Source organism: Anabrus simplex, chromosome 9, assembly GCF_040414725.1.
Source record: "Anabrus simplex isolate iqAnaSimp1 chromosome 9, ASM4041472v1, whole genome shotgun sequence".
Classification (NCBI taxonomy): Eukaryota; Metazoa; Arthropoda; class Insecta; order Orthoptera; family Tettigoniidae; genus Anabrus; species Anabrus simplex.
Window position 1 is genome coordinate 94,942,934 of NC_090273.1, and position 16,276 is coordinate 94,959,209.

The 16,276-nt window shown below is 38.3% G+C and overlaps 1 protein-coding gene across 1 annotated transcript in view; it reads left to right on the forward strand.

Moving 5' to 3' along the window:
* LOC136880883 (snRNA-activating protein complex subunit 1) overlaps positions 1-16,276 on the forward strand; it is a 64,077-nt gene that overhangs the window by 29,759 nt on the left and 18,042 nt on the right. The window contains exons 2-3 of the mRNA XM_067153416.2: positions 4,482-4,622; positions 13,238-13,391. Of these exons, the coding sequence (XP_067009517.1) occupies positions 4,561-4,622; positions 13,238-13,391 (216 nt within the window). The 5' untranslated portion in view covers positions 4,482-4,560. The remainder of the gene's footprint in view (positions 1-4,481; positions 4,623-13,237; positions 13,392-16,276) is intronic.

Here is a 16,276-nt window from a genome sequence, read left to right on the forward strand (position 1 = left end):
TGCAAGTGAACTGGCTTTGATGGTGCAGTCATGTGAGGGGAATAATAGAGGAGGATAGGTTACCTAGCAGAATAAAAGACTTGGCCATCATGGGTGAGAGAAGCAGAGGGAGATAATTGCAAACAGTCTCAGTTTATAATGATTTGATTTGAAGCTAAGAATAGTGGAACTAAATGAGGTCACACAGCCAGCTACAAACAGAGGAATTGCTGAGGTGCTTAATTTATTCATAGATTCTAGCAAACTGACACTGAAAGGCATCTGTATATATAATTTGAATGTGTAACATAATATTGTGAGAAATCCGCAATACTAACACCATCTCAGGATTACTAAAAAAATATTTATTTCATTAAGTCCTATATTTGCTTAAAATAGTGATTTATTCAAATAATACAATGCTTAGGTCTATTAAAGTTGTCTCCGCTGATCTTTCTATGCCAGCTCGATTGATGGCTATGTGAAAGTTACCGTATCTATGCAGATCTTTCTATGTTAGTCTAATAGATGGCTCTGTGAAATCAAGTTATCACCAGAATGCCAGAATGTTAGTTGTTACTCCATGTTGGTTCTAATAAGCAAGAAACAGAAAGAACTCCATCTCAGGATATCCTATATTTTAAAAAAAGTCCTTTATTATGAAACTTACATTGAATTTTTCAGTGTAGGGTTTAGTTATTTGCCACATCCTCCAGTAAGCAACGTACTTAAAGGTGTGATGCTACATGATGATCATTTTATGAACCGTGTAAGGCAGAATAATAGAACAATGTCCTTTGCTCCCTTCTCTGCTAAGCGTAGCTGCATTCCAGGATTAGGTCCTTACTGTTTTAAGATTCAGGGGATGATTCATAGGTACATTTCAGATTTACTGTCTACTGAAGACTGCTGAGCATTATACAGCCAACTTCATGTGATAAATTCAAGTCTTGTGAACAGAATTAATTGTGAAAATTCTATAAATTGCCAAGGTTAAAAAATTCCATATGTATAGTCATAATGGAAGTGTAAGTTTAGAGGCAAATATATGGTCTTCTGGAGTTCAGTATATTTTCTGTTACTTTTCTCACACATCCTTTATCATCAATTACATATTTAGTCTTTGTTCGCAGTTGTTGCTGCAACAGGCCACTAGCAATGGTCTAAAATGAAGAGGTAGGTAGGTAGGTATGTATGTATTATCTGAGCACTTTTTAGTGATAGATTTACACCCTAGTGCTGAAGCGGTCGACCTTGGCAATCTTCGAGATTCCTACTGGCAACCTTTGAACCAAAAACTATGAATCGCTTATGCATCGCTGTGCAACATCTGGCGTACCGGTACACTTTACGTACTAGTACTGTTTTTATTTACACAGCAAAGCCAAACTATAGAATTCACTCTAGGAATAAGATTTGCATTGAGAAATGTTATATCATGTTATATGAGGCGGTCCGTTCCAAAACTCGTCTTATCCATTTAAAAAAAAAAAATGAGTTAGAGGTAGCATTGCCTTCTTGATGATGTTTGTGATAGTTCTATCACAAAATTAAGCACCAAAACTCACCATTTCCCATAGAAATCTGTCACCAAACTTAGGCTATTGTTCCATAACTCGCCTTATCCACGGTGCTTGTCGTTCCAAAACTCGCCATATACAATCAACCAATAGGAATGGATAATTTCAGCACGTGACTCACGCTACAATTTCCCCACGTTTTATGCCAGTTTTTCCACTCTTTGAGTTGTTCTTGAACTGTGTTAGTCTTTCATGCAGTTTTGTGCTGTGAATAGAGTGTATTAAGATGACCGAAAATATTGCTCTTGTTGTGGAAGGTATATAAAACTTGTTAATACAGAACAGTTTCACATTCAGGTCTGCCAAAAGACATTCTTGAATGTATTGCATGTCAGCAAAGATCGGGTTCAGAGGATTGCCAGAAATCACTTCACGACAGGGAAACTTCCAACAGAAAAGAGGGGAGGAGCTAGGATCAAACCAGAGTACACTGAAAAGAGGCACTCCGTGCAGCGTTTCATTGAAGGTTTGCAGTGTTGTGAAAGTCACTATTGCCGCGGAAAGTCACTGGTCATACAGTATCTACCCGGAAATTTAAGCATCGCTAAGCTTTACAAAATGTATAACAAGAAATCACCTGAAGAACTCAGGCTGAAGCGATGGTTCTTAAGTGAAATTTTTACGCGTTGCTACAACATAGGATTCGGAACACCAGTTACTGACGCATGCTCAAAGTGCATAGAGCTCAAGGAGAAAATTAAACTTGAAAATTCGAATGTATCACTGAAGAATGATTTAATCTTGGAACTTAGAGTACACAAACTAAGGGCTGCAGCTTTTTTCAAAAAGCTCCAAGAAGAAACGGACAGCATGGCAATATTTTCATTTGACTGCCAAAAGAATCTTGTGAATCCAAAAGTTCCAGATCAAATTGCCTATTACAGTCGCCAATTGTACACCTATAATTTTACCATTGTGAGGGGTACCTCACATGCCAAGTTGACAAAGGAGAATGTTTTTACATACACAATTTTTTTGCTAGTTGCTTTACGCCGCGCCGACACAGATAGGTCTTATGGCGACGATGGGACAGGGAAGGGCTGGGAGTGGGAAGGAAGCGGCCATGGCCTTAATTAAGGTACATCCCCAACATTTGCTTGGTGTGAAAATGGGAAACCACAGAAAACCATTTTCAGGGCTGCCGACAGTGGGGTTCGAACCTACTATCTCCTGAATACTGGATACTGACCGCACTTAAGCGACTGCAGCTATCGAGCTCGATTTTACATACACATGGATGGAGCATGAATTCAACAAGGGGTCTAATGAAACGTCATTTGCAGTTTACCATCGATTATCACAAACTGATTTGTCAAACTTCACTACTACACGAATTCGTGCGGATGGCTGGGGAGGACAGAACCGCAATTCTACAATGATTGCAATGTGCTCGTATTTCTTGACACACACAGCTCCGCCTAATATAGAAAGTTTTGAATTGGTCTTTCCTATGACAGGCCACTCATTTCTGCCCTCTGACAGGGTATTTGTTCAAGTCGAGAGAGAGAGGTACGGAAATGCCCTATAATCTGTAATCCAGCAGAATATGAAGACATCTTTAGCAAACATGCTGAAGTCTTCAAGTTTGGCAGAGACTGCGAGGTGAACAATTGGAAAATGGTTTTTTAAAATATGATGAAAATGCCTGCATCTTGGCACTTTGAATTTTCTTCACTGAAACGATTTGTTATTAGCAGAGACTCACTGGGAAATGTCACCCTTATGGGGAGAACCTCATTACAACTCAGACATCCGTTTGGGAAAATCCGTAATGAAAAAGGGAAAACACCTGCGAGATATGCTAATTCCACCTGAATTATTGCCAGTGTAAACTTGAATCCCGCCAAAGTAAAGGACGTAAAAAGTTTGCTTGAAAAGCATTTTGGAATGGATTGGGATAGGAATGAGTTGTTTTCTTTTTATAAGAATCTGTTCACCTCAATTTCTGTAGAAGAAAATAATCTTGCTGAAGAAACAGAAGTTCTTTGTGATGGAACTGAAGAGGAGGGAACTGATTTGAGAGTTTGATTAACAACAAAGTTATGTTTTATTGTTCAAGTTACTTCTATTGTGAGTGCAGTGTAGCCTATAAAGGAAGAATTCTCTCCAAATACTATGGATAGGATGTAAATATGATAAATCACACTGCTGTGTTTAATTTATTTGTGAATATCATTATACTGATAGCAAAAAGGTGCGTGAGTGTACTGGTGAGTTTTATTACAACATTATATTCTCAATCCTTTCATTTTTCTTGTTTTAAAATAAGTTGTGTGAGGTAATATATTATGAATTTTTTTTGGGTGCTCCAAAACTCGTCTTATCCAAAATACAAATGTAATTTATTGACGTTCTACTAATTATATTTATAATTCTTCAGTAAGATGACCCTATGACATTGGACTTCAACGCGTCGTAATATATTTAAACAAGCGAGACTTATATTACGAAAATTACAGGTTTTTCGCTTTTCCTGAAAAATCACTTATGATGGATAAGACGAGTTTTGGAACGGACCGCCTCATATAATGTGTGTGTGACACAGTTGTTGGCTTAAGATAAGAAAGGTTTAGAAAATTCATATCGTTCAATCATATTATCGATTCAATTCAGATTTCATTTCCATTCAGTTCGCAGTAATAACGGAACCGGGAGAGCTCCCTCCTTACTCCTCAAACCCGTACACAAATCTATCGCTAAAAAGTGTGCAGATAATATGTATGTATGTATGTATGTATGTATGTATGTATGTATGTATGTATGTATGTATGTATGTATGTATGTATGTATGTATGTATGTATGTATGTATGTCTTAAATCAATTTCCCTGAGTCTGTTGTACTCAAGAGGAAAGATGAATGAAACAATGAGTCTCATGAAAATCTGATTCTGGAAATAAAAACTGAGGACTCTCTCTTACAGTGATAGAAGTGAGCTTCCAGAATTTACAGAAGAAATATTAAGTATTGCCAAAGAGTTCACACTGACAACACACAACTTGATGACGGTCAGAGCTGGAGGACTATATGCACTGTATGGTCTTTATCTGAAGCAGCCCATCAGGTAAGCATTCATTATTAGCCTCAAAACAGGCACCTATCACTGTAGATCCCAAACAACACACTATCCTCTCCCAGTTTAGCATTTTTCTTGAAAATCTTCTCCCTTGACAGTTTTCAAAAAAAAATTCTTTTTTCACACTTTCATAATAATTTAATTTGTCTGCTGATGTTACATGAAGTCTTAAATGCTATGAAAAGACTAGGAAGCCATGACAGAACCACAAGCTATGCAAGGTTTGATGGGTATCCTAAAGTATAGTTTACACAGAAGTTATTCCACACTTCCTCCTGGCAAATTATTTCTTCTTCTAAGTGTTATCCCATTGGTATGGAGTCCACTAGATGGACTATTGAACATTTTCTTCTATCAGCTGCATCTTTTGGGTGTATGTTTAGGAGCTTCAGGTCACTATTGACAGTGTCCAGCCACTGCAACTTTGGCTGTTCACGTGGTTTTCATTCCATCAGCATTAAGGTGGTATAGTGTTTATGACACTGTCAGCTGCTGCCCTTGCAACATGTCCTTACCAACAAAGTCTACTATTGTGCACCTTTTCAAGAATTGCTGCCATCCCAATTCATTGTCTGATGGTTGTGTTTCTGATTGTGCAGGGAAATTCGCTTTGTCCTCATAACATACTCATTTCCATCGTATGGAGGGATCGTTCATCTCTTTCAAAAGTGGCCCAACACTCGGTGCTGTATAACTGCAACTGGTCCTACCATTGTCCAATAAATCTTGAACTTCATACGGGTTGGCATTTTTTCATTTTAACAAGGGACACACGTGATCTCTTTACATTGCATTCAAGCTGCAGTGATTCTCACATACATTTCTTCATTCAGACAGCCATAGTTATGTAGATAAGACCCTAGATAACAAATGATGCCTACTTTTAACCCTGGAGAGGATGCATAAAAATAATCCTGTGAGGAGGCGCGCATGATGTTTTAGAGCCGGTCGTGAAAAAATAGCACAAATTAAGCAAAAATGATTTTTAATGTTACAGAACTAGTAAATAATTTTGCACAAACTTGTAAATAATGTTCAAAGGTATTTTGACAAGACAAATATTGAATATTAAACAATTGACGTTCATTCTGCGTCATCACTAGATTCTTGACTTTGCGTACTGCACTGAACACAGGTCACTGTTGTGTGTTCTTTGTAGATATGTTACTGGTATACATGGCATCTAGTCTTGGTTTTTCTGTTGGTTATTTTTTTCTATTGCAGTAGGTACATCTTCCAGGCCCTTCTAGTTCTTGTGGAGCTGCACAAGGCTCTTCTTCACACAATCATAACATTTAGCGAATATTCCTTTTTAGCCCCATTGGGAGAGTTTGAATACCGGTCTTGCAAATATCTCACGCATAGCTGTTGGTTCAGTTCTTTCAAATAATTATGCTTTTGAATGTTAAAGTTACCTTTCACATGCTTGTAAATGATATACGAATTAATTCGAGTAATGTTCAAGATAGTAAAAAAAAAAAAAAAGAACAAGGTCATTGGCCAACGGTTGCCTGTGCGTGAAACTAAGTAATGCTCTTTATAAGTCTATTTCTCTTTCCCTGTTTCTATCTATGATGTGTTGGACTTCACTATATACGAAGGCAGTATTTTACACAAAAATAAAACAAAACTGACACATTCTTGGTATATTAACTGAAGAAATAAAGTAAAACTTAACTCGTAAACACGCATACGTCATGGGGCGTGCCAGTTGTTTTTGACCGGATACGTGAAGCAATGCACATTGGCTGAAACCGAGGACCATGAGGGGTGAATTGTTTACGCACACTGATAGTGGACGGGTCCAATGTAAGATACTGAGGGGATGGAAGCTAGGGGCCCTCTACGTTAAGAATTATAAACATTTATCTTTGAACCCGGTCGAAAAGATCGTGATGCGCTCTCTCCAGGGTTAAGAGAATTTCATTAACTTGGATAGAGTAGTTTCACGTTCCTCTGTCTCATGAATACCAAAAAAAGCAAAGCCATCTCCCTACAGGCCATGAAGGCCTTTGGAGGGGTGGAAGGTAAAGGCTTCCACTATTCATATGACGGGGTAGAATGGTTAGCTCTACGCCCTGCCGCCTTTGCCCCCAGGAATTAACCTGGTACTCATTTGTGGTGTAGGTTGAGTGAAGATCAGAAGTGGAAATCTTGTTTCTTAAATTTTTCAACTTCCTGATGGGGATAATACCAATATAAATGGTCCGTTATTGGACATTACAAATTTTCCAGCTAACTCATTCCTGGTTGCCTGCATTTTGCCCCCATGTGCTAGGCTGGGCTCATCAGTTGGTATCTAGCACATCTACCAAGACGCATGGCTAGTGCATACTGTGGAGGCCACTATGTAGGCTAATTGTAGCCACCGGCAGTGCCAATGCACTATGAGAGACTTTGTCTCAATACCAAAAGTTGATGCCTGCTTGGCCATCAGATGATGTAGATGTTGATTGCCATAGAGAGTCTGAAATATTTGTTCCGAATGAGTAAATTTATAATAGCAATATAAATGGAAAATTTATAATGTCCAGAAACGGACCATTTATATTGGTATTATAAATTTACTCATTCGGAACAAATATTTCAGATTCCCTATGGGAATCAACATGTACATCGTTCCTAATGGGGATTCGAACCCACGTCCTTCCAGGCGAACCGAGCACGCCTTTACCACCTCGGCCAGGCAACCCCCTCATGAATATTAAGACACAGGCTAAATTGGCAAAATGATCATGCCATCTTTCTACTTGAACTTGCAGATCATCCTGTGAAGTGGGAGGAGGCATCACATCATCAGCATACAACAGTCCCTGGCACTGCCCGATGTAGGTCCTGGCTGTAGTGTCCATCACTAAGGTAAAAGGCGAGGTGTAAGAGTGTACCTACTGTCACTGGAAAGCTCTCTGATAATCCTGCTGAACATCCTACTTGACTGCCAGTGTTGTCATAGAGCAATTTAACCCTATCAGCAAGTACTTCTGGTACACCATGATAACGTCACATGTCTTTTTAAATATGGCACTGTGATACTCAATGACCAGTCAGCAGGTGAATGGCAGGATTCTACAACAGCATTGATGAAGTCTTTTGGCCAAGATTGCCTTGATTTGAAGGTGGAGGTGGTCAGATTTAATGTGGGAGTGCATAGAGAAGAAGGGAGGAAAGCCAGAAGATGTATCTGAACACGGAGAAGAGTGGTGGAGAGACAGGCAGCGATGGAGGTCCCGGACCTCCGGACCCAGGAAGCTGGAAACGGGAAATGAAGACGATGATGACTGAAGGTCCTTAGTTTTCCAGATATCTGCTGACAGCATCTAAATCTTCTACAATTGTGATGTGTGGAACTTCTCCAGCAATTGCCTGCCCCTCTGGAATTGGTGGATAGAGAAATTCAGTACCTAGTATTTCACAGAAATGTTCTTGCCACTAATCCAATATCTTTTCTTGATCATGCAATTGAAAACTGCCCTTGTCCTTCACACACATGTTGTGTTCAATATCTTGTGCAACCTTTGGTCATAGCCATGCCAATTGGTTTCAGCTGATCATAGGTTTGTTAGTAATGATGTGCTTTTGCTTCAGTAGCAACCCTCTTTGCATCCCTCCCCATCAAATTCTATGGCAGTATGTTACTGAAAGACCGACTGCACTTTCCCAATCTACAATAACGTAAAGTTTCACATACGACATAAATGCTCTTTTTAAGCATCCTGTCACATAATGAGATGCTAGAGTACCAAAATACAGCCCTGAAAAGGTGTTGTTTAACATTTTGGTAAATCCAATGACATCGATCCATTAACCACATTTGAATGGATATTGAAAGTGTTGGGAATTAATTAATTGTTATAACAAGCACACGAGACTATGATCATTGGCGAAGCACGGGTATTTTCAATGGGTAAATTGAATGAAACACAAACTTTAATGAAATAATAAAATGACGATGATGACGTTTAGTCTGGCTGTTTAGCTGAATGGTCAGCGCATTAGCAGAGAAACATGTTATAATGAATACCTTCCTCTTCATAAGGTTGCTGTCAGAAAGTGCATCTAGCCATAAACCTAAGCCAAATTCAACATAAATTATAAGAAAATCCAGGCAGAAGAAGTAATGATATGTTTATGTTGTTGCTGTCAGCTACTGGTGTTTCTGGAAATGTTCAAGTACATAGTAGAGTCAGTAAGTTCATGGACTGGGTGCATGGTGTTATTGTGGTGCACTACAACAGACTGGTTGCACCACAGGATGGTGGGTCAGTGTAAGTCACTCTCTCATCCCAGCAAGAGGTGATTGTGTGCATGCAGTGAAGGGACTTTGAATGCGCACAGCAGAACTTGAGAATGTCAAGTTTGAGCCATGGGCAAATGTAAAGTTCTGATAAAAATTGGGCAAATCTGCTAGTGAAACAAAATTAGGTAAATCTGCTAGTGAAATACTTCAGATGATGAAGCAAGTGTACGGCGACGATGCATTGGGTCGCAGGGCTGTGTTTAAGTGGCACAAACATTTTATGCAGGGAAGAGACAGTTTGGAGGATGATGAGCATACGGGTCAGCTACAAACGGTGCAAACAACGCAAGATCGAAGAAGTTGGTATGCTGGTGTATGCCAACTGCTCCCAACCGACAGATGATCTTGCAGCAACAGTAGGAGTCAGCCATGGTACGTGCCACAAAATTCTGTCTGATGATCTGAACATGCCGCTTGTTACACAGCACAGTGTGCCACACATCCTGATGCAAGACCAATGTGACGATCACATTACCATTTGCGGTAACCTGATCACTAGTGCTGATGATGATGGTATGTTTCTCATCCAGATCATAACAGGAAACAAAACATGGTGTTTTCTTTACGAACCACAACTGAAGCGACAATAGGCCACCTGGAAATCTTCATCATCACCACGACGGAAAAAGAAATTTCGACAAGACAGGTCAAACGGGAGGGTGATGCTTGAACTGTTTGTTGGCTCAATGGAATTCCCATAAGGAATAAGTGTCAATAAGACGCACTACAAGCAGATCCTTCGCCGTTTATGCAATTCAGTTCGTTGTAAGCATCCTGAGCTTTGGTGCAGGAAGAACTGGATGTTGCTACATGACAACGTCCCAGCACATCACTCTGTGCTTTTCCAAAAGGAAGTCGCAAGGCAACAGATCACCGTTTTGCCACACCGTCTGTATTCACCTAATCTTGCACCTAGGGATTTCTTTCTCTTTCCCAGATTGAAAGCAAAGTTGAGTGGGTGTAGATTTCATTCAGCTGAGGAGATTATTACTGCCACAAGAGAAGTTGTGCAAGATATTCCTGCCAATATCTTTCAGCGGCTGTTTCCAACAGCTATATGAACACTGGCGGATGTGCATAGTGGCCAACTACGGCTATTTTGAAGGAGCATCCCTGATTGATTATTTTTTGTTGGTGTAATTTGGATACACCCTGTATAACACTATAAGTTACCTGTAAAAACTAACATACTAATAAACAAATAATGACATGTTTTGTTCTACAAGAATATCTTCAGATTCTATCAAATCACTTTTAACCATGCGTTTGTATTTACAATATTGTTTATGTTCTGTAAATTATCAATAAGAAAACGCAGTAAATTAATGTCCTCATCTTGAGGTGGTACAGCTCTTTTCAGGCATACCCCCATTGGAAGTGAGATGCATGTACCTTTTTAACCATGTACTCACCCTCCTGTTAATTTAAATTTCTGACAATACCAGGAATTTAACCCGGCCCTCCGAGGACAGCCACTTGTAGTGCTAATCGTTACACTATAGAGGTGGACAGCTTATCAGTGGTTGTGAATTGGTGATGTTATGAACAAGTGAGACAAAATTATGGATGCAGAAGTCCTCTACTGTCACCTTAGTAAATGTGAGAAAGTTTTCTGTACTTATCTCAAGTTACTAACCGTTTGTTAACCTCCAGCAACTTTAAAGTCAAAGAAATATTAATGTTTATTTATTCCACCTATCCAATACATAAAAAGTGATTTTAAATTATAGGGACATGTTTCGCCCTTTATTTAAGGGCATCTTCAGCCTAAATCTCAATCTGAAAGATAAAAAATCAGGATCCTGATTGTTCTTAATTGTGGTTGATTAAAAAAAAAATTACAAATGAATGTGAGGATGATGTAGGAAATAGTTAAGATATTCTTAAAAATAAAGTCTTAATAAAGTCTTACAAACAAATAGATGTAATTTATACACTTTCTTGAATGTCCTTGTCTAAAAATGTGGTAACAAGTTGTATATTTGTAGTTCTATAAGAACGCAAATTGCTACGTTGAATCCTGGTTGAGGGTGTTAGAGAAAAGTTTGGATCCTAAACAGTTCAAACGTCAGAATAATGATGAAGAATGTTGCTGATTACTCCAAGTGGAGTTTAAATACAATTTAAAGCTAGTAATGAGACGTTTCTGCCGCTCACTTAAATTATGCTGTAGGGGCGAGGGAAATGCTTGATATTTTAAGTGGGGTTTATAATAACATATAAAGTGGTTAGATTGTTGTAAATCTTGTGTGAAGAGATAAATCTATAGTCTTCTTAAAGCACGAGTGAAGAAGAGTGCTCAATGGTAAGCAGCTGTGTTAAATATTAGCTGGAAGGAGCGACTGTAGCTTCTTGTGTAGAGTTGAAAGGGAAATTTGGTTTGAAGTCTCTTTATTAATGTTAAATTGGTTAACGTAAAGTTGAGTTGAAGAGAAAATGTTTTCTGATTTTTTATCTTTCAGATTGAGATTTAGGCTGAAGATGCCCTTAAGTAAAGGGCGAAACATGACCCTATAATTTAAAATCACTTTTTATGTATTGAATAGGTGGAATAAATAAACATTAATATTTCTTTGACTTTATTGTACAATTCAATATGGACCAAAATATGAGAATTATAACATGTAATCCAGCAACTTTGTTTGGAATGAAGCCAATCCCCTTGTTGTGGTTGATGTTTGATATGTAGGGGATTGAGAGGAAGGCAATAATCAATAACTCTGTTTGGAGGAGAGAGGAGGGGAAGTGCTACTTGGTTATATTACGTATTGTGTACAACAAGCGAGTAAAAGCATGATAACGGTTTAGAATAAATATGTGGAAATGAAATAAACAGTTCCTTGTAAGACATTATTATATACCACATGCCAGATGTTTAAGGTCAGAGTATCCTCCTGTGGGATTTATTGAGCACTAAAGAAAAATAGTGTGAAATATTGTTGTGATCTTCATTTACTATGTAGGTGATGAGGGAAAGGTGGAACGCAAAAACCTTTGTCAGCGGGTTGATTGGTGCTCTCAAACCAGTCTTAAGCCACATGCATATTTAGCAACACTGCACTGCAAAGCCCATTTGAATTTGCACGCAAATTGATCAGACTAACTTCAGCAGCTGATAAAATGACAACAGTGCAAGATATCTAATTATTATTTTTAAAATTATTAATCAGTATGAAGAACCCTTATATACCCAGTCCATGTTGCTTCTGACCACCTTTTATATACAATAGACATGTATTAATAGTGATTTGATTGAATCTGAGGATGTTCTTGTGTTTTTAAATTTAAATAATATTGACTTTACGTCCCACTAACTACTTTGACGGTTTTTTGAGATGCCGATGTGCCAGAATTTAGTATCACAGAAGTTCCTTTATGTGCTAGTAAATCTACCGACATGAGGCTGATGTATTTGAGCACCTTCAATACCACCTGACTGAGCCAGGATCGAACCTACTCAGTTAGGGTCAGAAGACCAGCGCCTCAACCGTCTGAGCCACTCTGCCTGGCTATTAGAGCGTTGTTTTTTTACAGTTATGTTATAATTGTTGTAATTTGTTGTAATTTATGTTTCGACTGACCGATACGCTTTTAAGTTATATTCACTGAGTTGATACTGAAAAAATATGGCTTCCTAATAAAGTAAAGCAAATTGAAAAAGAAATGAAAGTATAACACACATTTCAATTATTACATTAGGCCTACGTGTAGTAAGATACTCACTACAATTATATACTTATATGCATTAAGTAGCTTGCCATCTCTTTCTTGTAGGATGTGATATTCATTGCCTTATGCCATAAAGCCTTTAAGATAGTAAGTAATATTTCTCAGTTAGTTTTCAGTTCTCAGAGGTATTAGAACAACTTGTATTTATCAGCATGGCTGATCAACACCATATAAGATTCATGATGGCAGCGATTCTTATTGTTTGAGGTTTCACGCTTATTTTGATACCAGATATCTTTCATTGGACATTATTTCATGTCAATGCATGTGTGACAGTGCTCTCATTATCTGTTTTCTCATTTCCCAGATATTCTGTTAATTGCATTTTAAACTTTATACATACAGATGGAGTAAATATGTGGATTATAAGATCATGAAACAAGAAAATAATGGTTGACAGGTTTCAATATTTTCTATTAAACAGTGTTAATTGTCGCAGACGACAATGCTTTATGTTAATGATATTCAAATTTTACTTTCCGACCATAAATTACTTTTAAGAAAGTGATTAGTCCCAAGTGAATTATCTTTACTGTCTTCTGTAGTTTGTATTTCAACTACCAGTTGATTTTTCTAGACCACCAATCAAGATACGCATGACACTGGATGATTGGAGGACCATGCAGGAATTCATTGACACCATGAGAGTCTGCAAACATTATGATGTTGTATACATCTATACTCAGCTGCAGAAGCTGAATGCATTCCATCATTGTGCTACACCACAACAAGTAAGTACAACTGAAATGGGTACTAAACACAAAGAATTATTCTTAATTAGAAAGTGATGGGTTTATATTACTGAAGTTCAATTGAATCCTTTAGTCTGAGAAGCTCTTCCAGACAAGTCAAACTAAATTAGGAAATATCTCTTAACCCTAGAACACTAACAATAATAATTAAACTTATGTCATAATGGTCCACCTTTTCAATACTATATTATGCAATGTTTACATTACATTTCTAAACTAGGAAATAGTTTCAGCCTTGGCTTGCCATCATCAGCTGCAAAACTGTAAAAACACATCCAACAACTAAAACAAATGAACAAACACACACAAATGACATTAAAAAATGTTAAAAACATCTGGGATGAACTATGTGCACAACATGTAAAATATGACAAAATTAAAATCAGGCTCTAAAATTCTTAGATGCATTGACAGATAAAATTGAGCCAATTCTGATTCCATAGCAAGCTGGTTTCAGGAGAGGAAAAAGCTGCACATTGCAGGTGTTAAAATTAAGTCAACACAAAGAAGATGGTTTTCAAAGCTGGAAAATCACAGGAGCTGCATTTATAGATCTCTCGGCAGCATATGATGCTGTTAATCACCGAATTCTCCTAGAAAAGGTATATAGCGTGACAAAAGACTTTCATCTGACTTGTGCCATTAGAAACCTACTTGTTTCTTCATTGAGTTCCAGGGAAAAAGAAGTAGGTGGAGGATACAGAAAAGTGGACTACCTCAGCGAAGCATGTTGGCACCAATGCTTTTCAATATTTACACCAATGATCATCCTCTTCCTGCCAGGACGAATAGTTTCATCTATGCTGATGATTGTGTCATCACTTCTCAGGGGGATAACTTTGAGATGATTGAACAAACATTGTCCAAAGCTCTAGACACTCTCGCTGGCTATTACAAGAAGAATCAATTAACACCAAACCCAACTAAGACGCAAACCTGTGTTTCCTATCTAAACAACAGAGAATCTTTCCGAACTCTGAACGTCACGTGGCAAGGCATAGCATTAAAACACTGTCCTACCCTGAAGTACCTCGGAGTCACTCTGGATCATGCCTTAACCTACAGAAAACATTGTTTGAACATCAAACAGAAAGTGGCTGCTAGAAACAATATTGTGTGGAAGATAACTGGAACATCTTGGGGAGCACAACCAGACACAGTGAGGACAGCTGCCCTTTCGCTCTGCTATTCCGCAGCTGAATATGCATGCCTGGTGTGGTACAAATCTTCCCATGCCAAAGCAGTAGCATCAACGAGACCTGCCATATTATTACTGGATGTTTGAGACCTACACCTTTAGAAAAAGTGTATTGCCTTGCAGGGATAGTACTTCTCGTTATCCACCGTGAAGTGGCAGCCAAGAAAGAAAAGAGAAAGATGTTGACATCTGAAGCCCACCCTTTGTTGGGATATGAGCCACCATGTCTAGGGAAATCTTCTTGAGAGTAACCGAAACACTTGCAGGAACAGCGCAGCAAGCAAGAATTCAAGAATGGCGTGCCAGAAGTCAACATACGAGTATCAGTCAATGGATGATCCCAAAAGAGGAACTCTCTCCTGGCCATGTTACAGATTGGGTGAATTGGAGAGCGCTGAATAGACTGCGCTCTGGTATTATGTGGTGCAGGGTCAACCAGAAGAAATAGGGTTTCGAAGTGGACAGTACCTTGTGTGTATGTGGAGAAGAGAAGACCACAGCCCATTTGCTGCAATGTAGTTCATGCCCATTCAGTTGCACAACAAAGACCTGGTTAAAGCGAAGCCAAATGCACTTGATGTTGCAAGGTTTTGGGCTCACATAGTTTAATGTGGCTCTTCGTCACTGAAGAATTTATATTTTGTTTTATGTTCTTTCCTCATATTTAACTTAAAACTTATGTATGCTTCTGATATGATATAAATAAAATAATGTTAAAATGTTACGTTAGTGCTTGTTGTTAAAATATCATGAAAATGCTGAAGAGTTCCTCTGTTGGACATTGTCACTGGTTGAATAAAGGACGGCACATGAAGATATGATTAAATAACTAGCATATTCTTAATTTGTAGCTGGTAGACATTTGCAATTCAGTGCAGTGCCCATGAAGTTAACCTTTCACTGTGGCACATGGTGCGACAACCATTAGTATGAGGCACACAACAATAGGTCACACACATGCCACAATGAAAGGTTAATTTCATGGACACCACATTGAATTGAGAACGTCTACCAGCTACAAATTAAGAATTTGCCAGTTATTTAACCATATCTTCATGTGCCGTCCATGATTCAACCATTGACAATGTCCAACAGAGGAACTTTTCAGCATTTTCACGATATTTTAACAACAAGCACTAATGGAACATTTCAACACAATGCAACACATCTAAGAATTTTAAAACCTGATTTTAATTTTGTCATATTTTACATGTTGTGCATATAGTTCATCCCAGATGTTTTAAATACTTTTTAATGTCATTTGTGTGTGTTTGTGCATTTGTTTTAGTTATTGGACTAGCTGATGTACCCGTGCTTCGCAACAGAATTCTACATTGTATACGGAATTCTAGTGTACACGTTGTGAGCAAGATTGTATTAAATTGCATAACTCTTAACATTACCCTAGAAACGCGACGGGGAAGTCACCAAACATCTTTTCTCATATGGAGACTGAGTTAGGGAATTTTCACCATAATGGTAGACCTGCTTGCATACCATCAGTCACAATCAGGTTGGGGAGTTTTCATTATAATGCTAGATACTCACTCTCCACCTGCCTTTTTACATCCTTAGAAAGACTGTCTTAGTGGTTTTCCCAACTGAAATGAACATAGGTCATTACAATGACGTCAGTAGGAATGGCGCAATTAAAAGCAATGCTTTC